This window comes from Setaria italica, chromosome VII, assembly GCF_000263155.2.
Source record: "Setaria italica strain Yugu1 chromosome VII, Setaria_italica_v2.0, whole genome shotgun sequence".
In the NCBI taxonomy this organism is placed as follows: domain Eukaryota; kingdom Viridiplantae; phylum Streptophyta; class Magnoliopsida; order Poales; family Poaceae; genus Setaria; species Setaria italica.
This window is the reverse complement of record NC_028456.1, coordinates 25,730,135-25,744,322: the sequence shown is the minus strand read 5'-3', so window position 1 is coordinate 25,744,322 and position 14,188 is coordinate 25,730,135. Positions and strand designations below refer to the sequence as shown.

Below are 14,188 nucleotides of genomic sequence, written 5' to 3'. Positions count from 1 at the left end.
AAGTCGAGCTAGGATTGTTTAACGCGACCCACATGACGTGCTGTCGAGTCCCAGAAAAATCTTTGCGACATGTGGGATAGTTGAATCCCCCGTCAATTGCTTCAGTCAGACGCAGATGGCACGCATCGGCAAAACTTTGTCAGGCTTGTCGATTTCTCAAGCCCAACCAGAATTACGGCTCCTGCACCAGGATTCCTGGGTCTGGGTCACCTTGGTTGCGTACGCGGCAATCGTGTGTGGCCAGGTTTCTTGGTACTGACAGAAAGTAATAAAACCTGTAAAAAATCGCACGGAGCTATCAGCATGAGGACGATGTCAAGACCTAGACCCTTGGCTTTTGTACGGACCCTGCTCGCTAGAAATCTCCATGCTCACGCCCAAATTCCAACACCAAACCATCTCTAGAATTGTTTATCTGAATTTGGTGAGAACAGTCAATTAAACAAAACAGCATGCAGCCAGCAGGCAGCCAACGAAGCATCATTGGAAGGGATCCATTACAACCACGTTTGTGTCAGTGTGTGCTGGAACGGAATGGATGGATGGACACGAATCACAAATGAGCGGACGCAGCAGCCAAGCCCGGCCGCGCGCGTCTCTTGGCTCTTGCTATCTATCCCGTTCGCGCGGCCCGATGCCGGAAGAAACCAACGGCCGTCGCGGCCATCTTTTGGCCGCCATCGTGACAAGCACGGCGTCAAGTACCGCCCGCCGCGGCCACGAGTGCGATGCCAGCGGCCGGGCCGCCGTCGCCGTGTCAGTGGCTCTGCCCTGACTCCCGAGGTCAACTGAGGTCAACAGATATGATAGCCAAGTTTGTCCATTTCTCTTTTCTAGATGCCGTGACGCTGATGCTTCTCATGACGTTTGAATGTTCCGCTCCTGCCTGGCACGTCGCACTTCCAGGGTTACATCAAGCTAAAACTGTTCACGGTTATTGGAGTTCTTACCGGTACTAAACCTGTACTGCTAGAGTTTTACCGACTCGAGGTACAACTATGTTACAGGAAATTCCAAGTCAAGTCGCCACCACGACGCGCAAAAACTAGTGCTCTTTCGTCACTACGACAGCGACCGCCCTATCGATCACCTCCCGCCGGAGAGGCCGGACACGTCCGAGAACGCGCCGGAGACGGGGCTGACGCCGGACGTGACCGTGGACGGGAACGACATGGCGAACGAGTCGAACCCCTCGTTCTGCATCAGCGCCAGCATCGTGTAGCTCACGTACGTCGGCGCCACCTCCGGCATCGGGGCGTCGCCCTCCAGGTACTGCACCACCTGCCGCATCCCGGGGCGCGCGTCGGGCAGCGGGTGCGCGCACATGAGCCCCAGCCTGATCGCCAGCCGGGCCTCGTCGGCGTCGTACTTGCCGCAGAGCCGCGGGTCCACCGTGTCGAGACCCGCGCCCTTGCGCTCGTGCTCCTGCACCCAGTCCAGCAGCACGTTCTGCTCGTCGGGCGCGATGCACCCGAGCGGGCGGCGCCCGCAGGTCACCTCCAGCACGAACACGCCGAAGGCGAACACGTCGGTGACCGGGGTGGCCTTCCCCGTGCGCACGAGCTCCGGGGCGAGGTAGCCCATGGTGCCGACGACGTGCGTGGTCTGGGGGTCGACGCCGTGGTCGTACAGCCTCGCGAGGCCGAAGTCGCCGAGCCGGCCATTCATGTCGCCGTCGAGGAGCACGTTGCTCGCCTTGATGTCGCGGTGGATGACGATCTGCTCCCAGTCCTCGTGGAGGTACAGCAGGCCGGAGGCGACGCCCTTGATGATGTGGAACCTCTGCTCCCAGTCCAGGACGGGCTTCGTCTTGTCGTAGAGGTACTTGTCGAGGCTGCCGTTGGACATGTAGTCGTACACGAGGAGGAGCTCGCCCTTGCGCCGGCAGTAGCCCAGGAGCTGCACGAGGTTCCGGTGCCGGAGGTGGCCGATGCTGACGACCTCCGCGATGAACTCCTTCATCCCCTGCTTGGAGTCGTGCGACACCCTCTTCACGGCGATCTCGAGGTTGGACTTGGGGAGCACGCCCTTGTACACCCGCCCGAACCCGCCGGTGCCGAGCAGCTGCTTGTTCTTGAAGCCCTTGGTGGCGTGGTAGAGCTCCTTGTACGAGAAACGGTGCGGGCCGAACTCCACCTCCCAGTCCTCGCGCACCTCGGCGTACCTCACCCGCCGCCGCACGAACAGGAAGACGCCGACGAGCAGCGCGAGGACGAACGCCGCGGTGGCGATCGGAAGCACGATCTCCAGCACCTTCGACCTGGGCTTGGGCCCGAACCGCGGCAGCGACGGCAGCTTCGAGGTGTCCAGCGGCGGGGCCGCGCCGCCCATGGCGAAGCTCCAGCCCAGGACGTAGTGGCGCGTGAAGATGACGCCCGTGGCCGCCGAGAAGCCGACATAGGCGGTGTCCGTTCCGACCGCCGAGAGGTTGACCGGCGCGGAGATGAGTGGCTTCCTCGGCCTGGGCACGCCCATGGGCGCCATGGTCACGTCGAGCCTTGTGGTGGCGCCGTCGTAGTCGACCCAGAACTGCATGGGCTGGCGGCTGATGAGGCTGAGGTTGTTGAACACCCCCGTGGCGTCGTCGTAGTAGCCGGCGCTGTTGTTCTGCAGCGACCTCATGCTGTTGACGTTGACGCCGACGTGGTTGCTGTTCATGTCCTGGAACTCCGGGTTGAGCATGGTGTCGAGCTCGACGAAGAGCACGCGGTTGTCGTCCTTGCCGTTGTCGGTGACGTTGAGGACGCCGAGGTACTGGCCGGCGTTGAAGGTGGAGAGCCTGGTGCTGGGCGCCACCACGAACGCCATGCCGTTGTCGCTCAGCACGGTGAAGTTGGACACGATGGCGAAGACGAACGCCGCCGAGAAGGACCGGACGGCTCCGCCGGGGCCGTCGCGCAGGCGGACCGGCGCCGGGTGGAACGCGTGGCCGGCCATCTGGCTGGTGCCGTTGCTGAGCACCAGGAGCCCGTTCGGCGCCACCACGGACATGCCGTCGAGCGCGAGGTTCGCGCCGCCGAAGCCGTTGTAGGTGAACTCCTCGGCGGCCAGCACGGTCGCATGGTCGGAGCAGGCCGCGGCGAGGAGGAGGAGGAGGGAGAGTGGGAGGACGAGCAAGCGGAGACGCCCCATCGCGTACCGGCTCGTCACGGCAGCTGCAAGACGGGCTGTCTCTCCACGGAAGCGATTCTGGATTGAAGAAGTAGCAGAGTAGTTCACGACTGAGCTTCCGCCTTGGCCCTCTGTGTCTCGTAATGTCTGGGTGTGAACGACGGCGATGCTTTGACCCCGGCGGCCGACGGGGACTAGTTGTCCAACACGGCCGCCTGATCGGAATTCAAGAGGGGCGTTGGTGACGGGGATGCATCGGACCCGTGCACGATCACAGTACGAGGCACATGTCTGCTTACCGGACCGGACGGGTAGGGTAGGGCGACAAGCGCGTCCCATTGAATTTCGACGACAGTGCTGATACAAGTCAAGGAAATGCCCGATAAAATATCCTGGCCAGCGATGACAGCAGTGAGTGAGTGGTTAAGTGTCACACAGCACGGGAGGGATTAGAGCAGGTAGTACCGGGTGAGAGAGCGTGCGTAAATTGGGTTGGTGTCGTCTGGTGGGCTGCGTCCCTTTTGACTCTGCGCTGCTCCCTTTTCTTGCCTCCTTATCAAGGTCATGTTTAGTTCCCCCCAACTCCCAACTTTGGCACTATGCAAAAAGAAGATTCCCCATCACATCAAACTTGCGGTGCATGCATGGAGTACTAAATGTAGACGAAATTAAAAACTAATTGCACAGTTTTGTTGTACTTTGCGAGACGAATCTTTTGAGCCTAATTAGTCAATGTTTGAACAATAATTCACAAATACAAACGAAACGCTACAGTGTGCTACAGTGCTGTAACAGTAATTTGGCACCTCCCAACTTCAACAACTAAACAAGGCCCAAGCCAGGTTGTTTAAGGTTTCTCGACATGATCTAGAATCGCAGATGGTCAAAAGGACTGACATATTATACAGGCGCTAAAATCTCGCGGCAGATCAGTGTGAGGACGACTCGCGTTTCTTCGAGCTCCAACCACCGCAGAAAATGGGGCCAGTGGGAGCGGACGATCAGATCACGAAAGGGCAGCGCAAGCCGCCGCAGAGTGGCCCTGTTCCTGTGGGGCGGCGGCAGGTGGACGGCCGAGAGAGGATGGAGTGATTGCGCTCGCGCAATCGCGTCCTCCGAGTCCCGCAGTCGCGTCGTCCCCGGCGACTTCCATCCGTGGGGACGCGAGAAAACTGGCCGGAAACGTTGACGGCTTGACGCTGCGGCTGCCCGCTGACCTCCGGGATCCCGATCAGCGGCTGGCTGGGGACCGAGGAAGAAGGCACCCGCATCACGGCACACGGGCGCGCGCGTCCACACCATCGACCACGCCTGTTGTTTGTTTCTTCAATGGCACCATGATTCCGCAAGGTAATTCAGACAGCGACGGCCCGAAAAGAGATTTATTTACCCCTCCTACTCCTCTCACCATCCGCGCGTACGGCAGGGTCGGCAGGTAGGTGTTGATGACTAGTAATGAGGATTAAGTACTCCCTGACGTGCGAATCTGGTCAGCTTCACACACTGCCAGAGCCCAAAGAGGCGAAGACGCATACGGCGGCCACGTTAAAGAAACACCGGGAGCACTGACAAGCCAGAGCCAAACCGTTCGGCCGGCCTTTGCTTGCTCCCCAACTGTTCGAGGTTAGTGGTTGGCTGGTAGCCATGCCGCTGCTCGTGCTGCTGCTCTTCCTCGGCCTCGGCGGGCTCCTGCCCGCGGCGACGGCGGCCGACGAGCAGTTCGTCTTCGACGGGTTCAAGGGCGCGAACCTCACCCTCGACGGGATGGCCACGGTGACGCCGGACGGGCTGCTCCTGCTCACCAACGCCACCAAGCAGCTCAAGGGCCACGCCTTCTACCCGGCGCCGCTGCGGTTCCACCGGACCCCCAACGGCACGGCGATGCGGTCCTTCTCCACGGCCTTCGTCATCGGCATCATCGGCGCGTACGAGGACCTCAGCAGCCACGGCATGGCGTTCGTGGTGGCCAAGAGCCGCAACTTCACATCCGCGCTGCCGGGCCAGTTCCTCGGCCTCGTCAGCTCCGCCACCAACGGCAACGCCACCAACCACCTCTTCGCGGTCGAGTTCGACACCATCCTCAACTCGGAGTTCAGCGACATGAGCGGCAACCACGTCGGGATCGACGTGAACGGGCTCAACTCCGTCGACGCCGACAACGCCGGCTACTACGACGACGCCACCGGCGCGTTCCGCAACATGAGCCTGGTGAGCCGCAAGGCGATGCAGGTGTGGGTGGACTTCGACGGCCCGACCATGCAGGTCAACGTCAGCATGGCGCCCCTGGAGGTGGCCCGGCCCAGGAAGCCCCTGCTCTCCACCACCGTTAACCTCTCCTCCGTCATCGACGGCGACACCGCGTACGTCGGCTTCTCGTCGGCGTCCGGCATCCTCTTCTGCCGGCACTACGTGCTCGGCTGGAGCTTCAACATGGACGGCGCCGCCCCGGCGCTCAACATCTCCTCCCTGCCCACCCTGCCGGTCACGTTCCCCAAGCCGCGGTCCAAGACGCTGGAGATCGTGCTGCCGATAGCGTCCGCGGCGCTCGTATTCGCGGTGGGCGCCGCCGTCTTCGCGTTCCTGCGGCGGCGGCGCATGTACGCGGAGGTCAAGGAGGAGTGGGAGGCCACGTTCGGCCCGCACAGGTTCTCGTACAAGGATCTTTACCACGCCACCGACGGGTTCAGCGACGAGCGGCTGCTCGGCATCGGCGGCTTCGGGCGGGTGTACCGGGGCGTCCTGGCGTCCAAGGTGGAGGTCGCGGTGAAGAAGGTGGCACACGGGTCCAGGCAGGGGATGCGGGAGTTCGTGGCCGAGGTCGTCAGCATCGGCCGGCTCCGGCACCGCAACCTCGTGCAGCTGCTCGGCTACTGCCGGCGCAAGGGCGAGCTCCTCCTCGTCTACGACTACATGCCCAACGGCAGCCTCGACAAGTACCTCTACGACCGGAGCAAGATCCCCCTGAGCTGGGGGCAAAGATTCCGCGTCATCAAGGGCGTCGCGTCCGGCCTGCTCTACCTCCACGAGGACTGGGAGCAGGTGGTGGTGCACCGCGACATCAAGGCCAGCAACGTGCTTCTGGACAAGGAGATGAACGGCCGGCTGGGCGACTTCGGGCTGGCGCGGCTGTACGACCACGGCACCGACCCGCACACGACGCACGTGGTGGGCACCATGGGGTACATGGCGCCGGAGCTGGGGCACACGGGGAAGGCCTCCAAGGCGTCGGACGTGTTCGCATTCGGGGCCTTCATGCTGGAGGTGGCGTGCGGGCGGAAGCCCGTGGTGCAGGACGCGCGCGACAACCGGCTGGTGCTGGTGGACTGGGTGCTGGAGCGGTGGCGCGCCGGGGTCGTCACGGACACGGTGGACCCGCGCCTGGCCGGCGACTTCGTCGGGAGCGAGGCGAGCCTGGTGCTGAGGCTGGGGCTGCTGTGCTCGCACCCGCTGCCCGGCGCGCGGCCGGGGATGCGGCAGGTGGTGCAGTACCTGGACGGCGACGTGCCGCTGCCGGAGCTGTCGCCAACGTACCAGGGCCTCAACATGCTCGCGCTCATGCAGGACCAGGGATTCGACCCCTACATCATGTCGTTCCCGATGACATCGATGGGCGCCAGCACCATCTCTGACCTCTCCGGAGGGAGATGAGAGTCTTGATCGTCAATTGGCTGGAATTACTAGTTCAGACTTCGAACCCTTTCCGGCTTTCCCCCCTATTCGAGAATGCAAATTCAGAACCTGCTATGTGTAGAGTAGTAGTGCCCCAGAATATAGTGTGGATGACCTGAATGTAAAGATGTGCTCGGTGTAGCATAATGTTCAGATGATAAATTACTGACCAGTGACCACAGCTGGAGATTGAGGTTTGATCCCCCAAGTCCCAAGCCGCTCCACATGAGGGAGCGACTGAACTTTGCTTGTAGTTATAAGGGAGCCTGAGGATTTCGTACATTGTTAACTTAATCAGGCATTTTCAAGACAAACTGTTGTGGAGCAAAGGTATACTATTGCATAAGCCTTGAAACCAAACTTCAGAACTCACCGGTACACACGTAGTGACGGTTTCGACACGATTTTCTGGTCTGTAGCCATTTCGGTCCAAGAGAATTGAACGCTAGGTTTGGCTTGTCGACAAAGTTAGGTCTCGAGTGTTCTTGGGTGACATTACTTGATTTGCACGGTATTTCTGCATCTTGGGTATCAAGAAGATGGCATCCACACCAATAATAGGTCTATGCGCAGAAATTATATGAATGCGATATTGCGGATTTGTCGAAGCGGAACACCATGCGATGCAGATGTCACTATAATCATCTGTGATGTCATGGCTGATGCAGACTTTACCTATCTAGACGCAGATACAGAGCATGTGAAGTAGATTGGAGCCCCCACCAAGATAAATGATACGACATGGTGCCAGATCAACTGAACAAGGCTGTTTGGATCCATAGACTAATTTTTAATTCGAATCACATCGGATGTTTGATACCAATTAGAAGGATTAGGACTAAATGTGAACTAATTATAAAATTAATTGTATAAGCCATGACTAATTCGTGAGAAAAATCTATTAAGCCTAATTAATCCATGATTAGCACATATTTACTGTAGCAGCACATGGTCAAATCATAGACTAATTAGACTTAATCAATTCATCTTGCGAATTAACCTTCATTTATGCAATTGGTTTTGTAATTAACCTATATTTAATACTTCTAATTAGTATCTATTGTTTAGACGTGACATACCTATATTTAATAGCAACAAGTGTCAGACCACAACTGTCTTGGGGAGTAAAGGTGCCGAAACACCTCCCCTCTAAAGTTAAGGCGCATAAAGACAGTAGCATACTGCACGAGGTGAGGTGCAATTAGAGCCAGGCTAAATGCCAGTCAAAGACATATCATGGAAACCTTCAATATTTGTTACACCATAGACTGTAACAATACAGCCACCATATCAATATTTGTTACTCAAAAAAAAACACCATACTATTTCCACCAACAATACATGACAGAATTACCATGCTCTAAAGTAGTAGCAAATAAATTAGCATGAGCTTCAAAAAATATGGTGTTTTCTTAATTCCAGGTATGGATGTATCTAGTACCAGTACAACAGAAATATCGACAGCTTGTAAATCTTCATCAAACCAAAGGACCTAGACCAGACAGCGCCGAAATGGCAAACCTCATGTTCGTTGGTGGGAGAATGGATTCCTCCGAATCCCATTAATAAAAGTGAGATAGGAATCCAAGTAGAAGCTGCAAGATAAATCTCAGCTTAGATGGCAAATAAAAACGAAAAACATCATTAATAATTTAACAGGCCCAAAGAAGAATTCAAAATCGCAATGCATTTCCAAGGCAAGACTGCAAGCTACGCTAGCCACGCTGGAGCTAAAATACCAAACTTCTATCCAAAGTTACTCACGGGAAGGAGTGCCATTCCTAAGAGAGGATCGCAGTTATATCTCAAGTACAACTCAAGGCAGCTAATGCTGGGAATATCTGGACTTATACATTGAGCTCAGTCATTACATTACAATATGTTGTTCTTGGTAATACATTTTTCAGAGACACATATTCGGTACAGGTTCTTAGTAGTACATTTTTCAGAAAGACTAAGATTGTTAGGCAGACATAGATTCACTCATTCATGAAGTCGAGAGCCTTACTCCATGTCCCAAGGATCACTGAATTATTGCATTTTTTTTACTGTCTATCACTAAAATACCCTTTGAAGTTACAATGTGGGTACCTCTGATCCACAATTTAACATATATATAGTGAACATCATCTTTCTTCAAATTCCAGCCAGGTTTCACCAGTTTTGCTTGGTTCTGGGGAAAATACCATTAAGTTTCGCTGTTCTTGTCTTCTTGATAAATATCGGACAGACACAGCCTCTACCTCAAATTTATACAGTATACAGACCAGCTAACATGACACTGTTAAGAAAGGCTACCTGGCCAAGCAACTAGAACGGATACAGTTTAAGTTTTGAAATCCTGGTCAGCAAACATGCGTATTTGTGCATGTAATTGTTATTAGCAGGAATACGTATTTCGGCATGAAACTATAATTTTCATCAATTTCCTAGAATACTTTGTTTCCTTTTTCACTACCTCTAGACTCAAGGTACATGAAAATAGATACCTGGTCCACATGAGGGCTCACAAAATCAAATTGTGTTCATTTCCTATTTGAAACAACAAAGTTATAGTAGTCCTCCTCCCCGTATAGTCTCCTGAAACATTAGAAGAAATTGGTCATTAAGATGAACTGACAAGCAGGATATGTGAACAGCACATGTTGCAGAATATGTGATGTCATGAAAAAACATCATCTTACAAATATTTAGACAAAAAAACCTGCTGAATTGTCATAGTGTATCAGAAACATATCTTGAACGGATTGCTAGCATCTAAAAGGTTTGGATCCAGATAGATGGAACCGTGGAATAACAAAAAAATGTTTTAGTAATACAAATGGACCTCATAACACCTGGATAGCATTATCAATGAGAAAACTAGTAATGAGCTGCAAACCTCCAAGTAGCATAGATGGATAAATAATGTAAAAATATACTCCTTAGTGAACACATCATGTGCAAAAGAAAACAGATGAAAGTTGGATGAACTTACGCTAAATCTGCTGATGTGTCACACTTTATAACACCTTTCCCTTCAGGAAGTTCAAGGCAAGAATAGTGCATTATCATTTCTTTCAAGGTATGTTTCGTGCTCTTCACATCATTGTCCCACAATATGCTCTGCTCCCAAAGAGTTACAATGTAATATGATGTCAGTACTAGATGGAAACAGAAAAACATGTAACTCCTAACTTCGATAGACCCACAAGTTTTGAAATGTTTTTGCACCCATGCGAAATGAGTAGGACATCCTCTAAACAAACACGGCAGTGAAATTAAATACCTTTCTTACATACTCTCTTTTGACATCCTCGTGCGGTGTTTTTCCTTTGGCACAAAAGATAGAGGCATTCCACATGGCACCTCTAGCAACCATAACAGAAGCGGCACCTAACAGTTATGGGAACAAAGATATCAACTATGATTTATAATAACAAGAAACAATGATCCTGCCAATGCACCTTAAGCAACACAAGTATCAAGGATGAAGGTATTATTAAATTCAGAGTTTTTCAGAAATCATGTTACATGCATGCTTATTCATCATGAATAATGAAGTTATGGCTAATGTTTAATGTCATGCAGCATTTGGGAAACAATTGAAGTACCATGGCTGTCCAAATAAATGCATATTAAAAGGCAGTTCAAAATTGTTAACTGATACTCTGATAGAGGTGAAGAAAAATTAAAACAGAGCAAACTGACAAATGATGATGTTAATAGAAACACAAACCTGTAGCATCTTTAACTCTTTTAAAATCCTCATACTCAAAGACATCTCCATTAGCTATAACTGGAATTGACAGTGCTGACACAACATCCGCAATCTCATCCCACTTAGCAGGATCTCTTGGTCTGTCTTTAATTTTTCTGCAGTTTCAAGGACGACAAAAATAAGGGAAACCAATTATAAAAGGGCCTACTCAGTGCTGAAAGCTACCAGAGGAGGTGGGGTCTGGGGAAGGAAATTACCCAAAAAGATTGACATGGATCCAAAAAATAAAGTTAGAGCATACAAAAATGACATTTATATTTGACATTCTCCTGCATCACATTCAGTTTCATTATTATAGTAAAAAGAATTATATTCAGTTTCATGGCAAGAGTACCAGACAGTCATACAACTTGAACTTCCAAAAGAATTGAGCTACATACTACAGACACTATAATGACAATATGAGTCAATAACTCTGCAGCTGCGCATATGAATAACTTTTGCATTTTGAATCCTTTTTACAAATAAAGGGCAGGACCTTTCCCATTCATTCAAAACTGGAACACCCATCCCAAGATGGGACAGCGCCCACATCAAGCGGGGGAAAGCAACCTAACCACCTCGTTCGTGCTGCCAGTGAGTATTCAGAAACATAAACTCAGGAATTTAGCTGGGAAGACATATGGACATAACTGAAAAATGCAGGTGGCAAATTGCACACTTCTAACGTTTGCAATTATCTACCAGACTACCACAACTCAAAAGTAGAATTCTACGTGTCATTACCTTCCATGCACAGCAAGAGCAGGAACACCAGCTTTTTCAATCCTTCGTGCCAATTCCACAGTGTCCTTAGGTGTGTTCAGAAGACGGATTTTACATGTCACTGTTGTGTCCAAGTTCCTCCGCAATGTTGTCAAAATCTACATTGTATACTATGAATAGCCTGAGTAAGCGAAGTGGATATATGGGGTGTGGAAAAAGCAAAAGGAACAATTAAGACAAGTACATCATGTATAAGCTCAGGTTTGGAGAGTAATGCAGCACCCATCCCTCCACTAAGAGAGAAAGACTTTGGACAACCCATGTTGATATCTATAGCAGCAACATCATGGCACCTGGTGTGGATAAAATACTATGGTTAAAGAAATATGCAAAGCACAAGAGGATAACAAATATAATGCTATCACATCAAACAAGTTTATGTACCAAACCTGGAACAAACACGGCATTTATGTTAGCTTACTTCAGAACTTGGATACTAAAAGGTCTCAGAAACAAAACTTACACAATCTCAGCAGCTTTAAGTGCCCTCACAGCATGTGATGTGCCCATTTGGAATACAACCCTACCCCTTTCTTGTGGGCATGTACGGAAAACTACATTGTCAGTCCCTTTCTCCACAAAATCAGTAGTCCCAAGAGATTCTGGCAAACAATTTGCAACATGATTAGGATGTGTGAATTATACAGCCCCAGTGCAAGTCCAACAAAGCTAAACAACAGATGGAACAAAGAAGGCAACTACTGGAAGTGCTACGAAAACGCCCTATCTTCACATGTAAAATAGCTTTCTCTTCACATCATAAAGTTATCCAGCCATTTGTCAGATCCTTCCCCGATCCCAAATTACAGGACATTAATCATCCAAGAGTCATTTAATATGAACATATCCAGTTATCAACTTCAGATGCAACATTATGGGGGTAAAGTTATTTGCAATACTACGATACCCAACATATCAGATCTTAACAGCAGTTGATGATTGATGAACAGACCAAACTGCTACTGCAATGGAGATAGCTGTAGAACCAACAGACCACATCAAAATGCAGATATCAATTGAACTATAATACCATTTATAATGCGCTCGCATTTCAAGAATTTGTGATCAATTATTTCTTCCCCATAAGTAATATCAGCACCATATTCAGCAGCCAGTAGCCTAAATGGCAAGGTGCCCTGCAAAGATAAATAACAAAAATAAGGCGGCAAAGAGTAAGTTTGGAAAGAAAATTCAAGCACACAGACTAGATAAGTCCAAAACTTCAAAGGCATGAGATGTACAACATGAGTACATGACCCATGCTAAAGCGGGTGCTGGTATTGTTCAGCTACTCTGAAGTTGTGAATGACTAACTATGATGTCAGAAACGGAAGCATGGGAATTGGGAATTTATTGGTACGGAAAAATGGTGCCTATTCATATACTAAATGATATTGTCCATGCACAAACTTCACGGAAAAAACAGGAGAAGAAACCAAAGTGCCCTAATTTAGCAGGGGCAAAAATAAACCCCCCAAAATGTATTTGATTCGGCTCATAATTTCATTCCTTCATTGGCAGCAGGAAAAGCGAAAACTAAGACAGAATCTAGTGGCATGCTTACTACAGCCATCTATCCGACAGCATGCTTACTACGGCACAACTTAGTCTCATCATATTCCACTTCCTAACATAAAACGAAAAGCGTAGAGCTTCAGCTCTAAATCGAGTGGAATCAAACTAAGCTCATAATAAAGCTGAGACCCAAAATCTAGAGATCCAGAAGCTTGAGACTAAAGCTAAAATCCAAAGTCATATGCCCCCGGAGAGGAGACGGGTAAGTAAATCCAGACGACGGATTCGTGGGAGGGGCTCGGGTCGAGAGTTGTTACCACGCGGACCATGGGCGCGAGCACCAGCTTGTCGCGGTACTCCATCCCCCGCGTCGCCGTGCCGCCGCGCACGGCAACTGCTCCGCCTCTGACTACACCCTCCCCGCGAAACTTGGAGGCGAAGGAGTCCGCGGCGGAAAACTGCTGTGGGGGAATAAAGCCAAACTTGGCGGCGCGCACGCGCTCGCTTGTGTGTGGGAGGGAGCAGAACAAGGGCACCGTGTCTTCTCCGGTCTCCTCGCAATCGTCTGTCACCACGTCCTTGGTTGGGTCGGGCAGTCGGGCTGCTAAAAAGCATGGTTGGGCCGATACGGCCCAACCGGTTGCTGATGTCAAAGCCACCTTTTAGCCCACCTTACAATCAGGCCTGTGTCTGCTGGCTCAGAAAGCTGCTGTGTCTCTGTGAGACTGTTGTGTGCTTGTTTGTGCACATGTGAAGCTGCTTTTCCCGTTTGTTGGCTGGCTCTGGTGCACAGTAATTTTTAACGAAACTTTTGAGTCATGTAATTGTGCAGTGATTTGCCTATTCGGAGAGGGATAAAAGTTGACGTGAGACCGACGGGATAAATGCAAGCAACAGCGAAATGCGGCAGCGCCACTTTTGAAGCTTTCTGTGTGAAGCAAGCAAGGTCCTCGTCACAACTGCAGCCGAATAGTGTGATTAGTGTTACACAACCATCACAAAAACCAAACAACTCGCTCATTCCACTGAGAAATCGATAGCATACCACTATTGCCCCCAATTTTCCTGAAGGCACACCGAAAACGCAGTTAGTAGGGTTGAGTTTCCACTGGAATGCTCGGAGACTAGCAAAGGTTTCTTCTAAGTCTGTGACTAGATCATCTGGATTTCTTGTTTTGACCACAACATCGTCTACCTAAGCTTCTATATAGAGATGTAGTTGCTTCTCTAAACACATCTGGATGAGCGCGTGAATACGTTACCCCTGCATTATTTAGTCCATAAGATATTGTTTGTGTAGCAAAATGCGCCAAACGGGGTGATGAAAGCTATGCTGGCTTACTCTCTTCTTTGAGGGATATTTGATGG

At 50.9% G+C, this 14,188-nt stretch overlaps 3 protein-coding genes across 3 annotated transcripts; 1 reads left to right on the top strand and 2 right to left on the bottom strand.

The window, feature by feature from the left end:
• Nucleotides 1-796: 796 nt before the first annotated feature.
• On the bottom strand, nt 797-3,132 carry LOC106804437 (L-type lectin-domain containing receptor kinase IV.1). The gene has a single exon (XM_014805531.2). It carries the CDS (start codon nt 3,130-3,132, stop codon nt 1,087-1,089), a length of 2,046 nt encoding a protein of 681 aa, XP_014661017.1. The 3' UTR covers nt 797-1,086.
• A 1,494-nt stretch (nt 3,133-4,626) lies between these two features.
• Nucleotides 4,627-7,069, top strand: LOC101757238 (L-type lectin-domain containing receptor kinase IV.1). Its single transcript, XM_004976274.3, has one exon. It carries the CDS (start codon nt 4,756-4,758, stop codon nt 6,757-6,759), a length of 2,004 nt encoding a protein of 667 aa, XP_004976331.1. The 5' UTR covers nt 4,627-4,755; the 3' UTR covers nt 6,760-7,069.
• Nucleotides 7,070-7,976: 907 nt separating this feature from the next.
• Nucleotides 7,977-13,363, bottom strand: LOC101756824 (tRNA-dihydrouridine(20) synthase [NAD(P)+]-like). Its single transcript, XM_004976273.3, has 10 exons — nt 13,138-13,363; nt 12,336-12,441; nt 11,769-11,907; nt 11,490-11,598; nt 11,267-11,403; nt 10,499-10,635; nt 10,049-10,155; nt 9,758-9,885; nt 9,270-9,360; nt 7,977-8,375 (listed from the first exon to the last, which is right to left on the bottom strand). Exons 1-9 carry the CDS (start codon nt 13,180-13,182, stop codon nt 9,306-9,308), a joined length of 963 nt encoding a protein of 320 aa, XP_004976330.1. The 5' UTR covers nt 13,183-13,363; the 3' UTR covers nt 7,977-8,375; nt 9,270-9,305.
• Between the last annotated feature and the right edge of the window lie 825 nt (nt 13,364-14,188).